The sequence below is a fragment of the Notamacropus eugenii genome, chromosome 1 (assembly GCF_028372415.1).
Source record: "Notamacropus eugenii isolate mMacEug1 chromosome 1, mMacEug1.pri_v2, whole genome shotgun sequence".
In the NCBI taxonomy this organism is placed as follows: Eukaryota; Metazoa; Chordata; class Mammalia; order Diprotodontia; family Macropodidae; genus Notamacropus; species Notamacropus eugenii.
The window spans coordinates 42,132,894-42,146,092 of NC_092872.1; the positions used below are offsets into that span (position 1 = coordinate 42,132,894).

General features: G+C 36.9%; 1 protein-coding gene across 3 annotated transcripts in view; it reads left to right on the plus strand.

The window, feature by feature from the left end:
- LOC140497038 (phospholipid-transporting ATPase ABCA3-like) overlaps positions 1 to 13,199 on the plus strand; it is a 243,056-nt gene that overhangs the window by 47,586 nt on the left and 182,271 nt on the right. For all 3 annotated transcript variants that reach the window (XM_072597544.1, XM_072597554.1, XM_072597562.1), the window contains one exon: positions 2,300 to 2,559. In XM_072597544.1, the coding sequence (XP_072453645.1) occupies positions 2,300 to 2,559 (260 nt within the window). The remainder of the gene's footprint in view (positions 1 to 2,299; positions 2,560 to 13,199) is intronic.

Genomic DNA, 13,199 nt, shown 5'->3' on the forward strand with positions numbered 1-13,199 from the left:
TCCTGAGCCCATAGAATTAAATAAAAGTACACTGAAATTCAAAATAAGAGTTTTCTCAATTATTAGCAATGCATGATTAATAAAGTGGGCCAAATGGCTACCTCAGTTAGGCCAGTGATGCAGAAGAGGAGGCACAGTAACTTTTTATAAGTATAGAAAAAAGAAAACCTGGGTTGATGAGGAAAATAATTCAATTGATGACAGGGCTGGCAGCATCATGGGAGTGAGGACATGATTCTAACACAATTGGTTGGAAATTGGGAAGAAGGAGCTAGCAACAGCCCCCTCTTTTCCTTCTGTGATAAAGAAATGTTCATTGTTTGAGTCCTCCTCAAGGTTAGAGATAGTGGACAAGACTTCTTTGGATCACAAACTAGAAATCCTTGAAGGATAGCTTGTTGGTGCAAAGGTAGTAGACCAGATTCCCTGGTGTCCACCTAAAATAAAACAATTATCAGCAAGAGAACTGAACTTCTAAATTTAGCTCATTAGCAGAGAGACAATGAAATGTGGCTTGAGCAATCATATAAAATGGGGCAGTAATAAAGAGTAGGATCAATTATCAAATGATACAGAATCAATTTGATCTCTTCACTATGAACCTCTACTGACCTTTACTTTAACACTTTCCAAAGTATCCTCGTGTACAATATTTGAATTTCCTCTTCCTTATTCTGGATGTACCAAATTATTGATTTGTTAACTCATGCTTGAATAAAGCTCATTACATATATATATTTCCTCTTAAGACATATCACAACCTTCTTTTCATCAGAGACAAATTATCAGACTATTGCAACAAAGATGATAAGAGCCCTGAACTAGGATGGTAGCCTTGTGAATGGAGAAAAAGTGAAGGATAATAAAAGGTTATAGAAGTAGAATTGATAAGACTTGGCAAGAGTTCAGATATGTGGGGTAAAAGGCTAAGCTCTCAAGGGTGACTTGGAAGTTAGGAAACTCTGTAATCAGGAAGGATAGAATAGAAGAATTGAAATACATAAAAGGATGGGTTTGGGGGAAAATGAGTTCTGTTTTGGACATGTTTAGTTTGATATTCCTTCAGTATATCCAGATTAAAGTGTCCAATAGAGAGCTAGAGGTGAAGAACTGGAGCTTAGGGAAGAGACCAGAAAAACTAGAACTAAATATATAGCCTCTTGTAGGCTTCTCTGTGGAGATTATAACTGAAGTCATGGGGTCAAATAATTGGGGTAAAATTAAAGAAAATGCAAAATGGCTAAGAAAACAAAATATAATGGTTTGATAAGCATACAATAAACTATCCTAAAAATTGGGACATAAAAAATGAGAAGCTAGAACAATATTTACTGTGTATGAGGAGATTCCAAAAAGAGCAAAAGTTATAATCATGTTGTCAAGCAAAGCAAAAATAAGTATTTACAGTCTTAAGAGATAATCAAGGAATCTAAATTATCCTTAACGATACCATTGACAGTGAAAACAATATCATTATTAAGTGTGTGTGAACCTAATGGCAAAGTATCTAAATTCATAGGGGATAAGTTAACTGAATTGCAAAAAGACAGAGTAATAGTAATCATAGGGGATGTTAAGGCTTGTTTCAGAACTAGATAAATCTAACAGAAAGATAACCAGAAAGAAAAATAGAGTACTGAACAAACTGTTAGAGAAGTTAAATAGAGTACTGAACAAACTGTGAGAGAAGTTAGATTTGAAAGCATCCTCTGAAAGGGAACATTAAAGAATATAATTATATCTTGATGCTACATAGTAGCTTTACAAAAATAGACCATGTGCTAGGACACAGAGAAATTTTAAATAAATGTAAAAAATTTAAACACATTCTTTACAGAGTTTAGTGTAATAAAAATAATAATACAGAGAATCTAAGTATAGCCTGGTCCCCTCCAACCTTTCCAGTCTTCTTGTACCTTACTTCCCAATGTGTTCTCTTCAGTCCAGTAACAGAGGAAGAGTCTGCATGTAGCAGTGGGGGTGTAGGTTAGGGAATCTGTGAGAATTCTGATCCTCCCTCAGGATCACTGTGCCAGGTAGTAGAGGAGAAGGTCTGTTCAGTACTGGGAAGAATGATCAGGGTGCAGTGTCATCACAGTAGAACCAGTTCTCTGAGTGCCAGAAGGTGGAAGACCATTAGAAGAACAGTTCAGAAATGAAGGAAAATGTGTTCAGCATAGAGTGGGTGTTTCCCAGCTGTGGGTGTTTCCTTCACACCACTTACCTTGTTCTGTGAGCCATTTCAATGGCTGGCAGCTTTGTACCTGTCATGATCCTCATCATTCTTTTTCTCATTTAGGATATATCAAAGAAGGATTTCTGGCAGTGCAGCATGCTGTGGACAAAGCTATCATGAGGTACCACGCGCCAGAAGCTGCCAACAAGTTATTTGACAAAATCACCTTAGTTGTGAAGAGGTTTCCTTACCCACCTTTCATAAAGGATCATTTCCTCAATGTTGCACAATTCACGATGCCTCTGCTTCTTGTGCTGGCCTTTACTTTCACCGTATTGAACATCATCCGTAGCATTGTGCATGAGAAGGAGAAAAAACTGAAGGTAACCTACTGTACTTAAGATGGAAACCATCTGAGAGGCTTAAGGCATTGTGGGGCTCAGAGAGATGGAACTTCTAATGAATAATTAATATTATAGTCCTGACTCAGTCTGCCCCTCTAGCCAAGGGTCTGTTCAGCCACCAGAGTGAGAATTATTCATTGGAGTCAGAAGGATGATGGTAATGTGATATGCTAATGTTAGTACCATCACACTGCTTAGATTTTCCTTAAACGTAATCTTTATCTTGGAGTTAACTTCTCAAGAGTTTTGCCCTTTGATCTGAGAGCTAGCATTCTGATAAATCTCAATTGTGATATATTAACACCATTGTTTATATGCGTAAGGAAAACAGTTTTTGAGGGAAAAGATGTCATACCTTACCCGTTTTGTGTCATTCTTGACTTTTAGTTTTCTCCAAGCTACAGCTTCACTGCTACCAGCTCTTCCTCATTCAGGTTCCATTGAGATCACTGCACCTCGCCATAAGAAGGTTGTTGATCCTACCATCCATATTGAACAAGATGTGAAAATTCCTGTAGTTAAGCAAAAGCAAGATTGTAAATTTTCAATTTTGCCCAAACCCCTAGCAAGACACATGTGTAGACACAAATGTGTTTACAAAAGGAAGATTTTTGATTTTGACTTTAAAATGTAGTCAGTATTAATTTAGGTGGCATAACTTATGAGGGTACCTGCCACTGGTTCTTTTTCTTTTCTTAAATCCAATATCAGTCCAATTGAAAAAAAGAATTGTCAAACTTCTAGCCAGGATAGGTTTGATTTAGTATTATTTCCAGATCTCATGAAATCCTATCTTTTCGAGAATCTGCTTCTTACGCATCTTCAGGATTAATCTTCTACTATTAACTCATCAAATGTTTATTAAGCTCCACTGAAAACAATGTACTGCATTAAGCACTGAAGGAAATGAAAAGTAAAATGTAGCTGTAACATAAACACCCCAACATACGCAGGGGGGCCTACTATCACAGGTTCTTTGATCTGCTTCTCTAAAAGGAAAGGCAACTTTTGAGGGGTTAACAATCACTTTAATCAAGCACATATATCATTCACCTAGTACAGGGGAGTCAGCATCCTGAACTTCAGAGAAAATACAGAGAAATCAAAGATAAACAGACGTGGCTTCCTCTGTCTGACCATAATCAATACATATATCACAAGTCAACAGACAGTCTGACAATAGTTACTAGAGAGGGAAGCACCAACATCTGGGATTTCAAAACCAGGGGACTGCTTAGTGACTTTCTAGAGTCTCTCATCTGGCACACAAACCTTCTTCCAAAAACTAAGCCCCAAAGTAAAACTGCACCTCCTAGTCTTTATATACTTTTTAGAGCCAGAGGGCATCACATCCCTTGAAAATGAGTGCCTCATTAACAAAAGATGTGGGCCTTCCTACAGATCTTCCCAGGTCCAGGAATAGGTGGGAAAGATCCTCCTTAATCACATTATTCAGATGCACTTCTAGTAAAACAAAAACAGCAAAAGTTCCTACTTTGCTTGCCCGTACAGCAGCCCTAATTTTAAAGGAATTTGAGTAGTAGTGATGACCTATATACATACATAAAAATGTAAAACAAAGTTTAAAATGGTGAATATGTCAAGAGATGTTCTTTGAATTCACTTAAGGGAATGATCACCATTGACTTTTAGCATGGGAGGTGGTGATAGACAAACCTTTCAAGCAGGAGGTGGCATGTGAGTGTGGCCTCAGAAGATGAATGCTTAAGGAGTTTGGACTTGAAGAGTTTATTGATAATTAGGATATTTATAATAAGAGGATTCCAAAGGGCAAAATGTAAAGGGCAAGTAGAATGATGGAATGTACCTGGAGAGTTATCAGTATTTTTCTAGGTGTCAAATGCTCATCATCTTTCTCTAGTAAGTTATTTGTTTTGCCTTGCTTCTCCGTGGTAATTGGATATAATCTACTTACAATTTAGAAATGAAACTTCTGTGCTTAGGGAAGGGTGCTTTTACTTTACAGTGAGGACTACTGTAACAGCACTGGGTTAGGAGTAGGGAAACAAGAGTTCTTACCTTGGATCTGCCACTAAGTAACTTTGATCTTGGGTAAATTACTTAGACATTCTTTGCCTTAGCAATTCTGTCTAAGAGGCAGGACAATACCACTCTCAGAATTGTTAGGATAATACAAATTTTTAAAAAATATTTCATGTGTTTCAGTCAACAAAAGCTTGCCTTTTCATCCTTCCACTCTCTAAAAATTCACACTTGGGAACAAAAGTAAAACAAAAACCATTACAAACATGTATAGTCAATCAAACGTTTCTATATTGGCCACGTCAAGAAAAGGGTTTTGCCTCATTCTTTCCTCTGACTTCTTTACCTCTCCATCTAGTAGCATGTTTCATTTTTTGTTTTCTAAACTCTGAGTCATTTTACTGATAACGGTTCCCAGTTGTTTCAAAACTGTTTGCTTTTTAACCATATTGTTGTTACTGCATAAATTATTGTACTGGTTCTCTTCACTTCACTCTACATCAGTTCACACAAATCTTCCTAGTTTTCTCTGAAATTTCCTTCATAACTTCTGACAGCATAGTAGTATTCTACCACATTTTAAAATGTTTTTATTGATATCATCTGTTTCTTTCATCACCATAGTTATCTCAAGAATCTCTTCCTTCCCCTTTTCAGAGAGCTTTCCCATGAAACAAGTAGTATTTTAGAGAGGAAAAATAAATCAGCACAACTGAGCTCTTGCATTGAAAAATCCTCACAGAACATGTGCAATGTATAACATTTATGGACCTCTCACCCCCATACAGAGATGGGTTGGAGATGTCCTCTCAAATCTCCTCATTCAAGTTCTACTTGATCTTTATAATTTTGTTACATTTATTTTTTATTTTGGGGGTATGCACTTATTTTTCTCATTTACATTGTTGCATTACAATGTATATTACATTCTTGATTTTGCTTACTTCATTCTGTGTCAGTTCATATATATATCTTTCCACACTTCTCTATATTCATCCCATTATTTTTATAGCACAGTAATATTCCATTATATTTATGTACCATGACTTATTTAGCCATTCCCCAATTGATGGGCATCTACCTTATTTCCAATTCTTTGCTATCACAAAAAAGTGCTGCTATTAATATGTTGGTATATATGTAGTCTTTCTTCTTATTGATGGCCTTAGGGTATAAAGCCTATAATGGGTTATCTGTTTCAAAAGGTATGAACATTTTAGTCACTTTATTTGTATAATTTAAAATTGCTTTCCAAAATGGTGGTACCATTTCACAGCTTTACCAGCAATGGATTAGTGTACCTATTATTCGATAATCCCTCTCCAACATTGTCTATTGTCATTTTTTTTTGTAATTTTTGCCAATTTGTAAGGTGTAAGGTGAAACTTCAGGGTTATTGCAATTTGCTTTCATCTTATTATGTTTGTTTTGATTAATTTATTTAATTTTAGTTTTCAGTATTCACTTCCATAAGCTTTTGAGTTTTAAATTTTCTCCCCTTCTCTTTCTCCCCCCCCAAGATGGCATGCAATCTAATAAAGGCTCTACATATACATTCTTATTAAACATATTTTCACATTAATCATGTCATAAAGAAGAATTAAGAATAAATGGGAAAAACCACGAGAAAGAAAAAGCAAAACAAAAAAGAGAGAAAGTGAATAGTATGCTTCAATCTGCTTTTGGATTCCATAAATCTTTCTTTGGATGTGGTAGCATTTTCCATCATGAGTCTTTTGGGATTGTCTTATATCCTTGTATTGCTGAGAAGAGCTAAGTCTATCAAAAATTAGTCACGGCACAATGTGGCTGTTACTGGGTATGGTGTTCTCTTGTTTTTGCTCATTTCATTTGGCATCAGTTCATATAAGTCTTTCCAGATTTTCCTGAAGTCTACCTACTCATCATTTCTTATAGCACAGTAGTATTGATGAGGAGCATTCTTTAATGTGGTCCTGAATACTTTACAATTCTGCTTTCAAGAACTATTTGTTCATATCCTTTGACCACTTACCTATTGGAGAATAGCTGTTAGTCACATTCTTCTCCATTCCCCTACCATTCTTTTATATACTCTCCCAAGGTATAATGTAACCCCACAAAAACCCTTATTCACTGGTAGGCAGTGTCACCTGGTTCTGTCCATAATATTCCCTGCCCTCCTCTTCACTGCTACCTCCACCAGATTTCCGCTTTCACCTTTTTCTCCTCGTCTTTTCATTAAGGAGATGTGGAAGCCCTCTACTTCATGAAAGGACCATTTTTTCCCCTGTAGAAATACTTAGGTTTTCTGGGTAAGTTATTCTTAGGTAAGTCTTGGTTGCCTTGTATAATTCCATATTGCTTTGTCTTCTGGAATATTGTTTGCCTTCTGAAATATTGTTCTGGTCTTTCATAGTGTGTCTGCTAGATCATATATAATCTTGAGTGTGGCTTCTCAATACTTCAATTTTTTTCTTTCTTACTGTTTACAATATTTGATGTAGAAGCTCTGGATTTTGCCTGTAATGTTCCTGGCAGTTTTTATTTTGGGATTTCTTTCAGGAGGTGACTGGTGGATTCTTTATATTTCTGTTTGGTCCTCTGGTCCTAAGAGGTCTGGATAGTTTTCTTTTATGATTTCTAGATATATGATGCTTACAGTTTTGGGTGGGGGTTTGAGTCATAGTGTTTAGATATTCCAATGAGCCTTAAACTTTTCTCCTTGATCTGTTTTCCATGTCAGTTGTTTTTGCTATGAGAAACTTTAAATTTGCTTTGGTATTTTTAGTGTTATAACTTTTTAATATATTTCTTGTTGCCTTACAGAATCATTGTCTTCTATTTGATCCATTCTAATTTTCAGGGAATTTGTTGCTTGATCAAGGTTTTGTGTGTCTTGTGCCAAGTTGTTAATTTCCTTTTCAATTCTTTTTTCCTTAGTTCTTTTTTCCTTTTTTTCCATTCCTCCACCCAAAGCTCTCTCATTTGATTTTTAAAAATATTTTAAGTCTTTTTATCTTTTCTTTTCTTTTTAGTTTTCAACATTCATTTCCACAAAGTTATAAGTTCCAATTTTTCTCCCCATCTCTCCCCTCCTCCCACCCCAAAACACCGTGCATTCTGATTATCCCTTCCCCAAACCTGCCCTCCCTTCTGTCACACTCCTCCCTTACTTTATCCCCATCTTCTCTTTTTTCTTGTAGGGCAAGATAGATTTCTATACCCCATTAACTGTATTTCTTATTTCCCAGTTGTATGCAAAAACAGTTCTCAACATTTGTTCTTAAAACTTTGAGTTCCAACTTCTCTCCCTTCCTCCCTCCCCACCCATCCCCACTGAGAAGGCAAGCAATTCAATATAGGCTATATATGTGTAGTTTTGCTAAAGACTTCCATAATAGTCAAGTTGTGTAAGACTAACTGTATTTCCCTCCATCCTGTCCTGCCCCCCATTTATTCTGTTCTCTCTTTTAACCTTGTCCATCCCCAAAAGTGTTTACTTCTAATTACTCCCTCCTTCCATTTGCCCTCTCTTCTATCATGCCCCCCTACCCTACTTATCCTCTTCTCCCCTGCTTTCCTGTACTGTAAGATAGATTTTCATACCAAATTGAGTGTGCATGTTATTCCCTCCTTAAGCCTAATGTGATGGGAGTGAGTTTCACTTTTTCACTCTCACCTCCCCCCTTTTCCACTCCAAAGCTTTTTCTTGCCTCTTTTATGAGAGATAATTTGCCCCATTTCATTTCTCCCTTTGTCCTCCCAATGTATTCCTCTCTTACCCCTTATTTTTAGTTTTTTAGATATCATCCCTTCCTATTCAACTGACCCTGGGCCCCCTGTCTATATATATGTATAATCTCTCCAACTACCCAAACACTGAGAAAAGTTTCAGGAGTTATAAATATTATCTTTCCATGCAGACATGTAAACAGTTCAGTTTGAGTAAGTCCCTTATGATTTCTCTTTCCTATTTATCTTTTCATGCTTCTCTTAATTCTTGGGTCTGAAAGTCAGGTTTTCTGTTCAGCTCTGGTCATTTCATCAAGAGTGCTTGAAAGTCCTCTATTTCATTCAATGACCATTTTTCCCCTAAAGTATTATACTCAGTTTTACTGGGTAGGTGATTCTTGGTTTTAATTCTAGTTCCTTTGACTTCTGGAATATTATATTCCAAGCCCTTCAATCTCTTAATGTAGAAAATGCGAGATCTTGTGCTATCCTGATGTATTTCCACAATACTTGAATTGTTTGTTTCTGGATGCTTGCAATATTTTCTCCTTGACCTGGGAACTATGGAATTTGGCTACAATATTTGTAGGAGTTTCCCTTTTTGGATCTCTTTCAGGAGGTAATTTGTAAATTCTTTCAATACTTATTTTGCCCTCTAGTTCTAGAATATCAGGGCAGTTTTCCTTGCTAATTTCATAAAAGATGATATCTAGGTTCTTTTATGGATCATGGCTTTCAGGTAGTCCCATGATTTTTAAATTGTCTCTCCTGGATCTATTTTCCAGGTCAGTTGTTTTTCCAATGAGATATTTCACATTATCTTCTATTTTTTCATTCTTTTGGTTTTGCTTTGTAATTTCTTGGTTTCTCATAAAGTCATTAGCTTCCATCTACTCCATACTGATTTTTAAAGAACTGTTTTCTTCAGTGAACTTTTGAACCTCCTTGTCCATTTGGTTAATTCTGCTTTTTAAAGCATTCTCCTCATTGACTTTTTGGACCTCTTTTGCCATTTGGGTTAGCCTATTTTTAAAGGTGTTATTTTCTTCAGCATTTTTTAGTCTCCTTTAGCAAGCTGTTGACTGACTTTTCATGATTTTCTTGCATCGCTCTCATTTCTCTTCCCAATTTTTCCTCCACCTCTCTTATTTGATTTTCAGAATCCTTTTTGAGCTCTTCCCTGACCTGAAACTGTTACATATTTATTTGGAGGTTTTGGATTTAGAAGCCTTGACTTTCATGTCTTCTTCTGATGGTATGCATTGTCCTTTGTCATCTGAAAGGATGGAAGAAAATACCTGTTCACCAAGAAAGCTGCCTTCTATAGTCTTATTTTTTTTCCCTTTTTTGGGCATTTTCCCAGCTAGTTACTTGACTTTTGAGTCCTTTGTCAAGAGGAGGGTATACTCTGGGGACCTGTAAATTCTCAGTTCCTCTAAGGTGGCACAATAAAGGGAGAGGAGTTTACTCCTCTCCTGGCCTGTGCTCTTGTCTATGAGCAACCACAAGCACTCTGTTCTGCCCAGGATCTGCCAGTAATGTTCCCTCTCCAGAGCCTCCACCAGTTCCACTGCCAGCACTCTTCCTCACCCTAGGAGAGCCACTCAGGACTGAGATCAAGTTCAGCTGCTCAATTTCCCCAAGGTCTTTAGGCCAAGGGCTCCAAAAAGGGATGCTGCCTCTACAGTTGCTGCTGCCAGCAAGGCCAGACTGCATTCCCTTCTCACTCATGTGAGAGAACTTCCTCACTGATTTTTGAAGCTGTCTTTGGCATTTGTGGGTTGAGCAATCTGGGAACCGCAGCTTCTGTTAGTTATTCCATCCCCTGAGGCCTGCTCCAGTCTTGTTCCTATTGGTACTGTGCATCCAAGGCTGGGCTGTGCTGTGTGCTATGTACTCTGCTAAATGCCTAGTGTGATAAACCTTTCCTTTTGACCTTCCAGGCTGTCTTGGGCTGAAAAGCTCTTTCACTCTGTCGTTTTGTGGCTTCTGCTGCTCTAGAATTTGTTTAGTCATTTTTTGCAGGTCTTTTATGGGCTGTGGGGAGGAACTTCTACAAGTCCATCTTTCTACTCTGCCATCTTGGCTCTGCCCCCAAAATATTTTAAGTCTTAAAAGAAACTAAAGCCTCCTCCTTCATCTCTTTCTGGAATTCTAGTTAAATTTGTGGCCAGGTTGTATTTTTTTTTCTGAGGCTTTGCTTATAGATGTTTTGGAGTAATTTTCTTCTTCTGGTTTTATGATTTGAGTTTCCCTGTCACTATAATAGGTTTTAATGGTGGGATTCTTTTTGTTTGTTTGTTTGTTTTCCCATTCTTCCAGTCTCCTTCCTGACTCTGGACAAGAGTGGGCTCTTCTATACTTCTGGAAGGTCTGGGCCAGTTCTGTTTCTGCTTTCTTGAGAGTATTGAGTGTTGTATTATTCCAGGATCTTAGGGATAAACTAGAGATCTGAAGACTTTCAATAGTTGCAAATCTGAACCAGGGCAAAATCTGATTGCTGTCTTCCTAGTCTGAGCTCTACAAATTCCTGACCAGAATTTGGATCTAAGCAACAGAATGCTAGCTCTAGAAAAAGCTTTTGACATATTACAACACCTATTCCTATTAAAAACTCTAGAGAGCATAGGAAGAAGAGTTTTCCTTAAAATAAATAGTATCTATCTAAAGCCATCAGCAAACATGACATACTGGGGATGAGCTAAAACCCCTCCCAATAAAATCAAAAGCAAGGATGCCCATTATCACCACTGTTATTCAGTATTGTACTCGAAATGTTAGTTATAGCAATAAGAAAAGAAAAATAAATTGAAGGAATTTAAAATAGGCAATGAGGAAACAAAATTATCACTTTTTGCAGATGGTATACTTAGAGAATTCTAGAGAATCAACTAAAAAACTGGTTGAAATAATTAGCAACTTTAACAGAACTGCAGGATATAAAATAAATCCATATAAATCATCAGCATTTCTGTATATTACCAGGAAAGTCCAACAGCAAGAGATAGAGACAGTTCTAGTTAAAATACTTGGAAGTCTGCTTGCCAAAATGAACCCAGGAATTACATGAACACAACTATAAAACTTTTTTACACAAATAAAGTCATGTCCAAATGATTGGGAAAATATTAATTGCTGATGGATAGGCCAAAACAATATAATAAAAATGACAGTTCTACCTAAATTAATCTACTTATTCAGTGCCATATCAGTCAAACTACCAAAAAATTATTCTATCAAGCTAGAAAAAAATCCTAACAAAAATCATCTGGAAAAACAAAAAGTTAAAAATGTCACAGGAATTACATAGGAAAGCAAATACAAAGGAAGGTGTCTGAGTAGTAATCATCAAAACTATCTGGCACTGGCTAAGAAGTAGAATGGCGAATCAGTGAAATAGATTAGTTAAAAAAGACTCAGTTGTAAATGACCGTAGTAATCTAGTGTTTGGTAAGCTAGAAGACCCCAACTTTTGGGACCAGAATTTACTATTTGAAAAAACTGCTGGGAAAACTGGGAAATGGGAGGCAGGAACTAGGTATAGATCACCTTATGTTGTATACCAAGATAAAAGCAAAATGGGTGCATAATTTAAACATAAAGAGTGGTACCATAAATAAACTAGGACAGCAAGGAATTGTTTATCTGTCAGATCTATGGAGAAGGAAAGAATTTAGGATGAAAGTAAGTGTAGAGAGTATTACAAAATGTAAAATAGATAATTGTGACTGTAAAATTTAAATGTTTTTGCGCAAACAAAACCAATGAAACCAAGATGAGAAAGAAAGCAGAAAGCTGGGAAACAATTTTTAAAACTAGTATCTGATAAGCCTTTCCCAGTGATGGTGTGGGGGTCACAGGCCTGGGCTGGGGGGTGGGCCCAGGGGCTTACTCTTGAGCAGTCCCTTCTCCCCCCAACCCCTGCCCCAATTTCCTTACCAATAAAGTTGGGAGGGAGTGGTCTTGTTGGACTCAGGCCTTCCCCAGCTCGGACATGCTGTGGCTTTGGAGTAAAGCAGTATTCTTTGCCAATAAATCCCCCTTTCTCTTTTGACCAAAAAGCCCCCACCAAAAAACTAACATCTGATAGAGGTCTTATTTCTCAAATATATAGAGAACTGATTCAAATGTATAAGAATACAAGTCATTCTACAATTGATAAGTGGTCAAATGATATGAACAGGCAGTTTTCAAACGAAGAAATCAAAGCTATCTATACTCATATGAAAAAATGCTCTAAATCACTATTGATTAGCGAAATGCAAATTAAAACAATTCTGAGGTAACAATTCACACCTCTCAGATTGATTAATATCACAGAAAAGGAAAATAGTAAATGTTGGAAAGGATGTGGGAAAACTGAATCATTGGAATTGTGAACTGATCCGAGCATTCTGGAGAGCAATTTGGAAATAATCCAACTGTGTATACTCTGTGATCTGGCAGTACCACACCTAGGTCTGCATCTCGAAGAGATTTAAAGAACAAAGTGGGGGCAGTGGGGGAGAACCTATCTGGACAAATATATATATATATCTATATCTTCTCTTTTCATAATGGCAGAGAATTGGAAATTGAGGTGATGTCTGTCAATTGAGAAATGGCTCAACCAGTTGAAATATGTTATTGTATTGGAATACTAATTTGGAATACAAATGATGAGCAGGCTGATTTAAGAAAAACTTGCGAAGACTGACACAAACTGATGCTGAGTGAAGTGAAGAGTATCAGGGGAACACTACACACAAAAATAGTAGTATTTGTGTGATGATCAGCTGTGATTGACTTAGCTGTTCTCAGCAATACAATGGTCCAAGACAATTTCAAAGGACTTATGACGCAACATGCTATCCACCTCCAGAGAAAAAATGTATGGAGTTTGAATGTATATTGAAGTGTAC